The sequence below is a fragment of the Engraulis encrasicolus genome, chromosome 7 (assembly GCF_034702125.1).
Source record: "Engraulis encrasicolus isolate BLACKSEA-1 chromosome 7, IST_EnEncr_1.0, whole genome shotgun sequence".
Classification (NCBI taxonomy): Eukaryota; Metazoa; Chordata; class Actinopteri; order Clupeiformes; family Engraulidae; genus Engraulis; species Engraulis encrasicolus.
The window spans coordinates 51,906,260-51,920,953 of NC_085863.1; the positions used below are offsets into that span (position 1 = coordinate 51,906,260).

General features: G+C 43.2%; 1 protein-coding gene across 1 annotated transcript in view; it reads right to left on the bottom strand.

Annotated features, from left to right (window-relative positions):
• The window catches only part of smarca1 (SWI/SNF related, matrix associated, actin dependent regulator of chromatin, subfamily a, member 1), a 31,461-nt gene extending 16,767 nt beyond the window's left edge, over positions 1-14,694 (bottom strand). Inside the window, exons 1-13 of the mRNA XM_063203898.1 lie at positions 14,538-14,694; positions 13,631-13,720; positions 12,628-12,794; positions 12,046-12,146; positions 11,593-11,693; positions 9,755-9,934; positions 8,687-8,842; positions 7,647-7,778; positions 6,058-6,126; positions 5,348-5,457; positions 4,091-4,317; positions 1,276-1,397; positions 109-261 (exon numbers count right to left, since the gene is read on the bottom strand). Of these exons, the coding sequence (XP_063059968.1) occupies positions 109-261; positions 1,276-1,397; positions 4,091-4,317; positions 5,348-5,457; positions 6,058-6,126; positions 7,647-7,778; positions 8,687-8,842; positions 9,755-9,934; positions 11,593-11,693; positions 12,046-12,146; positions 12,628-12,794; positions 13,631-13,720; positions 14,538-14,594 (1,665 nt within the window). The 5' untranslated portion in view covers positions 14,595-14,694. The remainder of the gene's footprint in view (positions 1-108; positions 262-1,275; positions 1,398-4,090; positions 4,318-5,347; positions 5,458-6,057; positions 6,127-7,646; positions 7,779-8,686; positions 8,843-9,754; positions 9,935-11,592; positions 11,694-12,045; positions 12,147-12,627; positions 12,795-13,630; positions 13,721-14,537) is intronic.

The following is a 14,694-nucleotide window of genomic DNA, read 5'->3' on the forward strand; positions in this document are numbered from 1 at the left end:
TGTGTGTGTGTGTGTGTGTGTGTGTGTGTGTGTGTGTGTGTGTGTGTGTGTGTGTGTGTGTGTGTGTGTGTGTGTGTTGCGTGTGTCTGCGTCCATGCGTGACCTCACCATGGCTTGCAGGTCCACCTGGGGGTTCCAGTCGGAGTCGTAGAGTATGACCACGTCTGCGGTGGCCAGGTTAATGCCCAGGCCCCCGGCACGCGTGCTCAGCATGAAGATGAACTTGCTGCTGTTGGGGGCATTGAACGCCTCGATGGCTTGCTGCAGCACAACCAGACAGATGAGGAGTAGGAGAGGAGAGGAGAGGAGAGGAGAGGAGAGGAGAGGAGAGGAGAGGAGAGGAGAGGAGAGGAGAGGAGAGGAGAGGACGAGAGGGGAGGAGAGGAGATGAGAGGAGAGGAGAGGAGAGGAGAGGAGGAGGAGAGAAGAGGAGGAGGAGAGGAGATGAAAGGGGAGGAGAGGAGATTAACAGGGAGGTGAGAAGAAGAGAAGAGAAGAGAAGAGAAGAGAAGAGAAGAGAAGAGAAGAGAAGAGAAGAGAAGAGAAGAGAAGAGAAGAGAAGAGGAGAGAAAAGAACAGGAGAGCAGAGCAGAGAAGAGAAGAGAAGAGAAGAGAAGAGAAGAGAAGAGAAGAGAAGAGAAGAGAAGAGAAGAGAAGAGAAGAGAAGAGAAGAGAAGAGGAGAGGAGAGGAGAGGAGAGGAGCCAGATCACAGACAGAGAAGACAAAAATAGACCAGGACAGTCAATACATATAGATAGGGGGTCATTTACGAGGGCATGGCTGGAGATATAACAATAGGGATTGTACAGTAAGTGTGCTGGCAGGACCTCTTTTGCTTTTCGACTATTATGTTACTCCTATTATATTACTTGTTTGTTTCCTTGTGTGTTTTATCATTCTCTCTATGTGTGTGTGTGTGTGTGTGTGTGTGTGTGTGTGTGTGTGTGTGTGTGTGTGTGTGTGTGTGTGTGTGTGTGTGTGTGTGTGTGTGTGTGTGTATACTGTGTGTATAACTACTGAACTATCAAAGTGAATTCATAGTATGGTCAATGCTCTAAATGGGCTGGTAGTTAACAGTACTCACTTCACTTCTCAACTTTGGCTCAGAGAGTACCAGGACTTTTTCCGTAATACCTATATACAGCATTACAGTGCAGTACATTTGAACATTACTTTTTAGGTGAGCACTGCCACTTATTTTTTGCCACTTAAAGCACTGAGTACGGCAGAGCTAAACTGTTCATCACGCGATTGTGTGTGTTTGTCTGCTGTACCTCTCTGGCTTCGTGGGGTGTGTTGCCGTCCAGTCTGCAGTACTCGTAGCCCCTCCACATGCAGTAGTCCTCCAGGATGTCCAACACACGCGTCATCTGGCTGAAAATCAACACCCTGGACCCTGAGAGAGAGAGAGAGAGAGAGAGAGAGAGAGAGAGAGAGAGAGAGAGATTATTACTTAGAGATTTGCACCAATAAGCAGTTGGACAGGTATGCCAAATAAAGTGGCCGATGAGTGTAGTTAGCATGTGGAAGAGAGTAAAGGTGAATCTCTGGGTGGGTGGCTGCCAGAGGTGTGACCAAGTCACTAATGTGCAAGTCACAAGTAAGTCTCGAGTCTTTCCACTCAAGTCCGAGTCAAGTCACAAGTCAAGACACATCTGACCAAGTCAAGTCCAAGTCCAAGTCGTACCCCAGCCAAGTCAAGTCCAAGTCTCATTTTTTTTCAAGTCCTTAACAAGTCACAAAGGAATTTTCTATTTGCAATCACAATTTCGATCATAAATTCATTAGTATAATAATGAGACCTGAGTAAAAAGATGACAATGACTAAAACAGTTGCTGAGAAATCAGTCTAAACCAAACTACTGCTTGTGCTGTGTATGTAAAATGTAATTTAATTTCATATTTTTTTTCACATAAAAATACATTTCATGTGAATTTGTACTTAAACAAAGGAGCAACCATATGCCAAATATTTACTGTTCAGTGGGCAAATAGTCCTGTTTGCATGCATGCGTGCGTATGTGTGTGTGTGTGTGTGCGTGTGCGTGTGTGTGTGTGTGTGTGTCCGTTCCATCAACTGCAGAAGACCGGTCATCTAGTCAAGGTTGTATACAGACTCTAGCATCATAACGGTAAGGGCAGGGCTCTATGGTTAACTTTTTCACTAGGAGCACAGGGCCACAGCTTTGGCTGGGCCCAGGACCAAAAACTCTGAATGCACCCCCTAAATCCACACCCCTGAAACTACAAGCCTTGACTGTTTTAAGACCGTTTAATTTCAATGAGGAAAAAAATAGACAAGTTACAACTGTCAAATCCAAGTCGAGTCCCGAGTCAAAGGCGTGCAAGTCGAGTCGAGTCGCAAGTCCTTTCTGATCTTGAAATTTCAAGTCGCAAGTCTTCACACCGCTGACTCGAGTCTGACTCGAGTCAAAGTCACTGGACTCGAGTCCACATGTCTGGTGGCTGCTTTGGTGCATCGCAGCACTAGGTTTTGAGCCTCAAGTGCAGGTAAGGGTTGTGTCCTCTTAAGACAAACCACCTATGCACCCCTTTGACTAGATATTCCCCACCGACACACAGCACAACAAATGTAATGTCTGAGAGGGCTTTCAGCCAGAGTACACCGGGCGGGCACAGCTGGTGAATATCAAAGTGAAGTTGAGGTCAGAAGAAACACTGGAGAAGTTAAGTGTGCGAACACTGTCATGAATACTTCAGAAAACCTGCTCCCTTTCTTCAGCTATTGAGCTCACAAGAACCCCCTTGCCCTGAAAAACACATTCCAAAAATGAAATGCAGTTTTAAAGTGTAGAAAAGAGAGATATCCTCCGCTCTCCTGCACTTCACAATCTGGTGCGTCACGGGGAAGGACTAGTAATTGCAGAGAAAAGAAAGGAGTCACCGGAGCATCTTCACATGTGGAAGTTTACTTGTTTTACTGGCCCAGTCTTGGCACTTGGTAAATAAAACAAGTAAACTTCCACATCTGAAGATGCTCCGGTGACTCCTTTCTTTCTCAGCATTGTAAAGTGTGTTTGTAATGTTCATGTGATGTAGTAATACAATGAAACACAAAATACAGGCTAATATCTATTGCTGTAGAATAAAGTGAAGAGTTGATTGGACTGCTTTACCTGTCGGCCGTACAGGGACTGTCCCCGTAGAGAATAGTGAGGTTACATGCCTTTGCTGAAGGGCACTTCAGCCTCCCACCTACTTTTTTCCCTAACTGGTGTGGGAATCAACTCCCTAATAATGATCTACATTCAGCCTCAAAGTCATCGCAACATTGTGTGCAGTTAAGAAGTTGTATGAAGATAGCGCCAATGTGTGGGGGGTGTAAGTGAAGCAAGTCAGTTAGAACCCACCAAGTGCCATATGTGACCATAGAGAGCAAAAAATATACCTTCAAAGTTGTCACAATTCTGTCAGACATGCTGTAGATACACAGTACTACTGTATGTACTGTACTTTCTAACTAGGAAGAGACCGGAGATATAGTTACAAGATTGAGGTGTCATAAAATCAATGTCCAGTCTAAACTCAATCTGACAACATATTTAAGCTACTGCCCTTTGGCTTTTCAGGCCAGTGCTGTCTAGTGCATCCCTATGGATGAGAAAAGGCTGTGCTGCCAACCATCTAACACCTCCCTTCCTGGTTCCTTTCCAAAGTGGATTGAAGGGGTAAAGCTACATTCACACACGTCGCTGCTAGTTACTAGCTTCTCGCTCGCTCGCCTACTCGCCACTCTCTCATGAAACGATCGCTAAACGTTCCTGCGGCTTAAACTGCCAATGCACAGACGAGAAGTACCGAACTCTGCATTCCAATTGGTTATTCGCTTTCTCGCCTCGCTCGAACACATAGACATTCTGTTGACTTCATTCGCTGAGCGAGTAACTAGCAGCGACGTGTATGAATGAGGCTTAAGCTTAGTAACACCTACCCACCTTGCTTATGACCTATATGGGGTGAAAGGGTTGAGAAGGAGGTTTGTCAGTATTTTAACACCCCCCCCCCATATTCCTGTCCTTTGTTAGTTGAAGGAAATAGAAAGGGGGATTGTGTCAGCCGTGTCCCTACCTTGCTCTCTGACTTTGGGCAGCAGCTTGTCCAGCGCCAGCATTTTGCCGCTGTTGGCGACCAGGTGCATGTCGGTGGTGTAGGGCGGGCCGGGCTCGGCTCCGTCGAACAGGTACGGGTGGTTGCAGCACTTCCTTAACTGCATCAGGATGTTCAGCAGCCGCATCTTGTCCATCTTGCCGGCCGAGTTCAGGATGTCGATGTCCTTCATCAGGATGCGGGTGTACCTGCGACATCAGGGGCCAAGGTTTCGTCACTGGCTGCACATATTTTACTTTTGTCCCACTTTTTGGGATCACCTTTTCCTTCTCCTCAAAGTATGTTAAGTCTATGTGTCCCATACCTGTATGTGCTACTGTATAAAAGTTAATTGCAATTTGACAAGAGTGAAACTGCAATGACATGTTGATGTTGACTAAGACACTTAAATCTACTGCTGTCATTGCATGTAAGACAATTTCCTGTTTGGGAGTATCTATAGTAACACAAATATTATCACTATTCTCTTTACTTGCAATATAAATGTTATAACAGTCTTAATGTGAGGAAAAATGAAAGCAACCTTCTTTAACAACGCATTTGAGGCCTTGCGTTTAGGAAACAAACACATTTTAAAAGGCAAAGTGCAGTACCTATATATTTTGTGACTAATTTGTGACAACATATCTTGTGGCAAAGCCTTATGGTCCAAATGTGTCCTGTTTTAGAGACATTGCTGTGACAAATTTGCAGTAACTACAATATACAATCTAATACCAAGGCTTCGACAGCATTTTTCTCAGTTTCAATGTTGGCATAGTTACTACAGTATATCCTATCCTATATTTGTAGGATACAGAAACAGTGGTAGCCATAGGGGGGATGGCTAAAGGGCTACTACGTACACATCCATGTAGGATACCAACAGGAGTAGACATACACTACGTTAACAAGACATTTTTAATTCCGAATTAATAGTTCAGAATTAAATAGTTCCGTCAAGTTTACTTTGATCTTTCATTTAATTCCGAATTGTGAGGTGTTTACATGAAGTTTTCAAAGCGGAATTAAGCTTTATTTAGAATGAAAGTGAGTTAATTTGGAATTAAATGTCCCATGTAAACGTAGCCATAGAGAATTAAATGACCAAAGGGCTACATACCGAAACAGTGGTAGCCATAGGGGGGATGGCTAAAGGGCTATTGCATACCACTCCACGTAGGATACCAACAGGAGTAGACATACGTAGAGAACAAAATGACCAAAAGGAATACATACCACTCTCGCTGCATCTTGCTGAGCCCCAGGTAGATCTTCACCTCTGTCTTGGGCAGCAAACTCTTCTCCACGTCCGCTTTGATCCTCCTCAAAAGGAACGGCCTCAGCACCTATGAAACACATCACACAGTATTAGCCCTGTGCGTGCGTGAGTGCGTGTGCGTGTGTGTGTGTGTGTGTGTGTGTGTGTGTGGTAGTAGACTAGACTCCTGTCCATGTCTGCCTTGATGCTTGTCAAAAGGAGCATCAAAAGGGCGAGCTTTCAGATTCTACCCCAACCCACATCCCACAGCCTGAAACAGACAGAATTTCAAAACAAATTTGTCTTTGGGGTGTACGTGTGTGTGTGTGTGTGTGTGTGTGTGTGTGTGTGTGTGTGTGTGTGTGTGTGTGTGTGTGTGTGTGTGTGTGTGTGTGTGTGTGTGTGTGTGTGTGTGTGTGTGCGTGTGCTTTCAGATTCTACCCCAGGGCGAGCTTTCAGATTCTACCCCAACCCACATCCCACAGCCTGAAACAGACAGAATTTTAGAACAAATTTGTCTTTGGGGTATATATGTGTGTGTGTGTGTGTGTGTGTGTGTGTGTGTGTGTGTGTGTGTGTGTGTGTGTGTGTGTGTGTGTGTGTGTGTGTGTGTGTGTGTGTGTGTGTGTGTGTGTGCGTGTGCGTGTGTGTGCATTCTCTCACTTCTTGATGTTTCTGTACCACTTACTGCGTGCAGTCTTTCCACCAGCTTCTGATCACCCAGGCAATTATTAGTGTCGAACCAGGAGTCAAAATCCTGAGGATAGAGCAAGGGGAACATGAGAACATAAAAGAACATTACAGAGCAGAGAGAAGCATCAGAAATTCAAGAGAGAGGGAAACCAAGGGGAGCCAGAGAGATACATAGAAGTAAACACACCTCCTGCTGGTCCACTCTTCCACACTCTGAATAAAAAAGGGCAACACACACACCAGCACATCCACATGCACACACACACTCTATTCTTACACTTACATACACACACGCATTTAGACAATACTCACACACCCACTCACACACGCTAACATACAGTCGGCTGACAACACAGTCTCATCCAAACTCGTCAATTTCTGACTACCGTTGACCAGGGGGCAATTTTTGATGACGAGGGCATACCTGCCACGTCGCAGGTTGACGAGGTCGCCTAAACGTAGACCTTTCCCTAACCCTGACAATCAGTTAACAGGGTGTCTACAGGTTTGACCAAGTCAAAATTAAGACATCTTAAGACTTTTCAATACCATTTTCCAAATAAAATTAAGACCAACTCGCTGCGTTTACAGGTTTTAGCAAGTCAAAATTAAGACATTTTAAGACTTTTCAATACCATTTTCCAAATGAAATTAGGACCAACTTGCAAGATCATACACAGGTTCAAATGAAGCACAAAAACCAATTGGTTATTTACATTAATGTAGCCGTTTGAAAACACAAAACTATACACAATGAAACTTTACACTAAATAAAATGCAATAATGCGTTCTAAATTACACTACATGGCTACAACTCCCAATTTCTGTCGCGAAGTTCATCACATGGCTGACATAATTATTCCTCCCTAAATTAAGCTCCACAAATTTAAGACATTTGGGTTGAAAATTTAAGACAAAATAAGACTTTTCAAGGCCTTATTTGTCGAAAATTAAATTTAAGACTTTTTAAGACTTTTTAAGGACCCGCGGCCACCCTGGTGAAGTTATGCTGCCGCAAGGGGGCGCCTTTGAGGCGCGCATCACTTTTTGACTCCAAGGGAATACTTCAGAAGTCAACAATTGCAGTCTGGTCAAAGGTAGTCAGAAATTGACGAGTTGGCATGATGCACTGTAGCGTCTGACTGACTTTATCAAAAACGGCAGTTTAAACTGACACTGTGTGAGATTTTTAGTTGTTTAGTTCCAGAATTCATGCTACCCATTCACCAATGTTACCTTTTTCATGAATATTTGCCACCACCATGAAATTCTGAGTATTCATTATGACCGGAAAAATTTCACTTTTCATACATGAAAAGGGGGATCTTCTCCATGGTCCGCCATTTTGAATTTCCAGAAATAGCCATTTTTGGCGGCAAAAATGACTGTACTTGGGCCATACTAGAAAATATTAGTTTATTACTTTGTAAACTATCATGAAAAGGTCATATTTGGCAATAGGTGACACAGTTTCAATGAGCAGCATAGTTGCAGTACCTTTTTTGACCATTTCCAGCTCAGTGTCCCTTTAGACTGACTTTAAACTGACTTCAGAAGATAGTAGCAGTCATAACAATGACTCACGTTGGCAGAGTTAAAGACATCCGGGAGCAGGAAGTTGAGCAGTGACCAGAGCTCGTGCAGGTTGTTCTGAAGAGGCGTGCCGGTCAGAAGAAGACGATTGGTGGTCTTGAACTCACGCACAATCTCCGACAGCTGGAAGAAATCATGCACTCATCAACATTCACACTATTTACCTGAGCAGTATATAGATGGTCAACCTGGATTCAGAAGCTACAATCCACTGTTAACCTGGTTTTACCTGTCCAATTTCCCAATTTGAAAAGATAATGATGGTGCATTACAGACCGAATCCAAATTAGTAGGAGATCGAGATCTCCCACCTCCTACTCGCTGTACTCCCAAATTGAAGTCGGTGGTGCCCATGGAGCATTATTTAAAATGTCAATAAGTAACTGAAACTTTATTTCTCTCGTGTGCAGTTGTTTCAGACACAGATATTATAACTCAACATCTTCTTCATTTTATCGAATAATACTGAGTCAAAATAAAACAGAAATAATAGCTATTATGACTCAATAAGCCTTGCTAAAGTCAGTTAAACCGCAGCGTTTGCTATGGCTGTAGAACTCCCACTTCAACTACCAGGAACGGGAGCTGGAACGTCGAAGAAATGTGATGTCATACTAGTCTGGATTGGATCTGGAATGCAGCATTAAATCAGGTCATTTGGAATATGTGGCACTGGACTGTAGCTGCTGAATACAGGTTGCACATCACTCCCCATTATACTCACAATTCATGCAAGTGTAAGATGTGTGAGGTCGGACGCACATAGGCTCCGACAGCACTGCGGCGCACTTTCGCTTCTGACATAATTCGGACCTCCAAACCCAATTTCACCCAAACATTGCATTGATAGTCAATGGGCGGCGCCGACAAAATAGAAATTGTCTCTAATTGCTATCCGACATCAGTGAATGTCCGCGGACATCGGCGCCAGTGTGCGTCGAATTTTAGCTGAGCAGTGCTCAGCACTTTGTCGGAGCCGGTGTGTGGAAGCCCAGATGTTGTATAAAGGTTATCAATCATAGTTTCCCCACCTTTGACTTCTCATTCTTGATCCTGTGGGCCTCATCGATCACCAGGTACCTCCAGTTGAACTTCTTGAAGACCGACTTTTCCCTGATGACCATCTCATAGGAGGTCACACACACGTCCCACTCCCCCGGCATCATCACATCACGGATGAACGCCGCCTACACCCGCACACGCACACACACACACACGCACATACAAGTACACACACAAGCACACAAAAACATATGTGAGTGTGTACAAAAACACATACAGTACATACCCAATCATACAGACATACCACGTGATGCACATGTGTACGCACAAATACATAGATAGTCAAACACACCCACACTCATATTGTATGTGCACACACTGAAAATAGTGCTCACCAACACTATGCACAGAAAATCACATGCTGATGAAGGCCGTAGGGCTGATGCATGCTGGTGATTTTTAATGCACTACCCCACTGAATAAAGATTATTTTGAACTTTTTAAATGAAGCGCCTGGACCAAAGATCTTTTTCCTCCCTTTTTGTTGAACTATGCACAGAAAATATTTAGATGTTAATTCAACAATTAGAGAGTCAAATTCAACACTTCTAGTTAGTCCTACTCTGACAAACACCCCAGCTTGCAAAACAAGTAGCAGCACACTAAAAGAGGCGAGTGCAGTGACAGCCTCACCCTAGCATCCGTGTCCCCAATGACCTAAAATGGTTGTCCAGTGTTACCGCAGAAATACACCTACCGCGACAAGAGCGAGGAAGTAATTGACTTTGTATTGAGTCGCGCGATAAAAGCGATTCTGGAGACTAGAGTGATTTGCGCGACGAGCGCGACAGTTTGAAGTTGAAATCCTTTCAACTTTCTATGACGCGGTTCGGCGACAAGCCGCGACAGCCAATGACTGTATAGAGGTCAGTGACCACAGCCAATGGGAATGCTTGAATGCTTTGCCTTCTGCCTGTACGGACATACCCTAGTCTCCTCAATCGCTCGTATCGCTTGCTGCTGCACTCTGTCGCTTGAATCGCATCGCGCCTGGTCTATTCGCGCGGTTATAGCAAGTGTCCTAATCAAAGCCCTACCCTTGCGTCCTTGTCCCCGATGAGGCAGACGGCCTTGAGTGTGGGCACCCAGCGCTTGAACTCGTTCATCCAGTTGTGCAGCGTGGACTTGGGCACCAGCACCATGTGGGGGCCGGGGATGTTGCGGTAGTGCTTCAGGTAGCCCAGCAACGCGATGGTCTGCAGCGTCTTCCCCAGACCCTGACCAAACACACACCAACATGCACCGTAAGGCAATATGCACATGTATAAACAACGCAGTCTCACCCCAAGTAGTCAATTTCTGACTACCTTGGACCAGACGGCAATTTTTGACGTCTTGGGTATTCTTTCCACGTCACATTTTGACTATGTGGCCTAACCCTAAACCTATTCCTAAACCTAACCTCAATGACGTTATGCTGCCACAAGGGGGCGCCTTTGAGGACATAGTCAAAATGTGACGTGGAAGGAATACCCAAGACGTCAAAAATTGCAGTCTTGGGGTGTCAAAAATTGAGTAGTCAAAAATTGACTACTTGGGGTGAGACCGTGTAGGTATAAATGACTAATACCTTCATGGTGAATTATTATATATGTATATATACAGTATATATATAGTCAATTATTATTTAATCTTAATGACAAATGTTAATAGCTATACTAGGCATAAATTATAAACAGTAACTTTATTTCGTATTCTATATAGAATGGCAAATCAAGTTACTGTTAATAATTTATGCTTAGTATAGCTATTAACACATGTATCATAAAGATTAAATAATAATTGACTCTGACGACGCTCTTAGCATAGAGAAAAAAAAATCAGGAATAGGATATAGTGTTAAAAATAAATCCCAGTATCACCTCTGCCAGCGACAATTTTCCTCGAGATTTTCAGTTGAAAATAGAGTGCTAATTTGACAAAGATAACACTTTCAAGAGGAAAGCACTGATGTGACAGCTGTGGTAGTGCCTCTGTTACTCTGTTCCCATCTCTTTAACTCTAACCTGGCAAGTCAGACTACAGTACAACATGAAAAGCTTCGCAACACTGCAAAGCTGAGGAGCCAACGGTCCACATTTTAACCAGTTCAAACTGCTTAACCAACTGCATGTAAAAGTTATGTTCACACCATGCAAAGCTCTCCTCAGTGACTTACTACACAGATTTTTGTAGCCCCTCAGTCCGCATGTCATTCCACCAGTGGAACGCTGTAATAGACACTGAAAAAACATAACTGCCATCGTACTACACCACTATGACAGTGCACAGGGCCTTTAATACATTACGACTGGACTGGTCATTGCCATTCTGCTAACAGCTCATTTATAACAGAGGCTGTGTCTTACTGGGTCAAAGGGGTTATAATAGTACAACAAAAATCATGCCCCAGCTGTTACTTCACCCTATGGTGCTAAGCTAGACCAACCCGCCAGGTAGGGGTAGGTGATATGGCAAAAATATTAGCATAAAATCTTGATTTTGACTATTTTTTTTATCATGCTCTTCTATCGGGAAGAAAAAACAAAGACAAAGACGGCATTTTAGGGGTACAAACCTTCCTGAACAGATTTTAATGAGTATGCTTGCAATTTTGCATGTGCAAGCATGGTGTACAAACTAAAATGTAATCACACTGATAACACCCTGATTAAGGAATATAATTAATTCCATAAAAATAAGTGAAGACAACAATACTAAATAAGTCACTCGGATAAAGTAAACATCCTCTCACTCCAAGGTGATCTATACGATTTCTTCACACAGATTGTCGACAAACTCCTACCTACTCCTTCTTATCTCACACCCCGACCACCAGCCAAAATTACTTTCTGTCGCTTAATGGGTATGTCTAATTTACTACAGTAGGCATTACCATTTCATCAGCCAGGATGCCATTGATGCCATTCTCATACAGAGAGATCATCCAGTTCAGACCCCGGACCTGGTAGTCTCGCAGAGTTCCATTCTTCACATCTGTGTGTTTTTATGTGAATGTGTACACACACACACACACACACACACACACACACACACACACACACACACACACACACACACACACACACACACACACACACACAACCTGGGTCAATATTTTTTTTTTGGATGGCTTGCTGTTGGCTTCAGGTGTCCACCTTGTAATAAATTCCAGTTAAAATTATTTTTGAAAAAAAGCGATTTTATTATTTTATTTTACGTTTGTTTAACCAGGGAAAACAAAATCACACTGAGGCAGCAGTCTCTTTTCCCAAGTGAGCCCTGTCCAAAATTCATATGATCAGAAGAGTAGAGACAAGAGAAGAGTAGACAGAAGGGAAGTACGCACATGAGGGAGACTCCTCGAAGCGCACGAGCACGTTGGCAGCCTTGCGAGACTCCGACAGCAGCTCCTCATCCTCCTCCTGCTCCGTACGACGGTGGCGGTTACTATGGCAACCAGGAGAGAAGCGTGAAATCACGTTCCCACCGTTTCAATGGGGAAGATGAACTAAAAATGACTGCACATTCTATGCCATTCCCAAACTGGTCCTATTGCTGGCATGTCTCACATTTACTGCGACGGCAATTGATATGTACCAAAATGTGTATTCAGATTTCCGACCAAAGTCAGTGCAATTCACTTTTTTTGTTGTGTGAAAACATGAATTTAATTAAAAAGCATGTTAAACAAGTGGAGTAAGACCTCCAAAATGAGGTGGTCTCTCTCTACTGAACTGCAGAGTCTAACACCATCAAAATACATTATGGTGGGCTCAGATTAACATTAATGGGGAAACGTCAATGATACCACTTGTGGTGCTCGATTTTCATTCTGTGGTGCTGTACGACAGAATGGTCTATGTATGGGAAACACTGAAAGGCATGAAAAGATATACAAACGAATAAATAAAACAAGAAGCCAACGCACTCGCCCACAGAGAGGAGGTTCTGCTTCTCGTCCTGCTTGGCACGGGGCCGCCCCACCTTCACCTTCAGGGGCGAGGTGGGGGACTTCTGGGAGGCGGGCTGGATGAAGTGGGCAAACAGCTCCGTTTGCTTGAGGAGAAACTCAAATCGGTTCGCACGGTCCGTTTTCTGAAGGCAAGAGGACAGAGCAGACAGAAAACCACAAGTTGACAAAATATAAAACACATTTTTTTGTTCTTGTTGATTTCAGTAATTCAACACCATGCAATTCAGTGTAATAACAAGTGTTGACTACTCACTGCACAAGTCAGTAGCCTAATATGCTTCAATAGACAATTATTCAAAGTATTAATAATGCACTCATTAAGACACAGCATAATAAATTAGCTGTTACCATAATGGCAATGACCAAGTTGTAGTGCATTACTAAAGGCCCTGAATTATGCCATAATAGTGTAGTACTATGGTAGATAACACTTCCTTGACTATTACAGTGTTCTGCTGGTAGAACGGCGTGCATTATGGGGATACTAATCAATTATGTTTTTAATACATAATAATTATAAATGTTTTATAAATTATAAATCTTATTAATGAATTCTATTGAAATAACATGTTTACCTTAACTTCTACTTATTGACATTCACTTGATCACATTATCAAAGTATGTAGGTTATCTACATTTCAAACTGCTATTATACTCGCCCGTATAGGTGCATAATGATATAATACAATAATACAATACAATAGGCCTACAACATGTATTTGTATAGCGCAGTATCGCAACTATGATGGTAATTACTTTGAAGTAGTAGCCAATGACTGTATTCATAAACAGTAGGCCTACTATTATTATTTATGGCAGAATTATTACATAACACAATCCAGAAAATACACAGAGGTTTAGATATAGATAGGTTTAGGTATAGATAGATAGATAGATAGATAGATAGATAGATAGATAGATAGATAGATAGATAGATAGATTAATTAAACCATCTTACCCTCTTCTCTTCATACTCGGGGTCTACGGTGCCGCCTTCTTTCACCGCGGCCTTGGGTGGAGGCTTGAGTTGGAAGGCTGGTTCTTCATCCTTGACAAACACAAATGCGCGCAGACATTCAGTTATTCAGTCAGACCCCAACACGTGTGTATCGTCCGTTGACATTCTGCCAGTAAATTACACCTACTGTACACTACAGTTGTGTCAATTGATTTGTTTTATGTATTATTTCATTTATTTATTTGTTTAACCAGAGTTACTGTAGCCTATCAGAGTTCAAGCATAAGCTAAATGTAGCCAGAGATTTAGGCAGCTGACCACAGGAGAATTTCAAGTTGTCAGACCTCTTTCAGGAAAATAGATGTACAAAAAATGTACATTAGAAGCTTTCTGCAGCAGAATAAAACATAGTACTAATGATGCAGCTGGCATTGCTCTGTCGCAGTGTAGGCTATGGAACCAACCAAAGTCACATTGTGTATAAAATCATGGATGCTTTGACAGAACTACACTTGACGTGCGAACGACGCTGCATGCTTGATGTGGGCGCAGACCACGCAGGCTAATGTTATTGCTGTCTGTGTGCTCTGGCATACTGATCACACAGACACACGGTCGGTTGCAAGTCGACGAGACGCATAGAGGTAGTGTTCACCACCATAATAACAACATGGTCGTGTCGCTCGTCTCCCTGCCACAAGTGCGGATACTCCGAAAATACCCGAACACTTCGAAATGCCTTCATTGTCTATGTGACGGTACTGCTTCGCTCACATCTGCAGCTGTACAGTTGTGCGCTCCGCCTTCCCGCCATATTCTCTCCCTTTGCAGAAAAGCTGCAAACTTCTGCACGGTGTCTTTTTCGTCTCTGTACAAGGCTAAAAAACGGAGACACGTTTCTCCTTACCTCGTCCGAGGCTTCCTTGGCCTCCTTGGAAGTAGAGGGTACCTCTTCGTCTGACATTATGTCCTTCGTCTGCCAGGTCCTTATCCTGAATTATTTGACAATAAGTTATACATAGCAAAATAAGCGTCTACGTCATTATCAGACAGTACATTCCAGG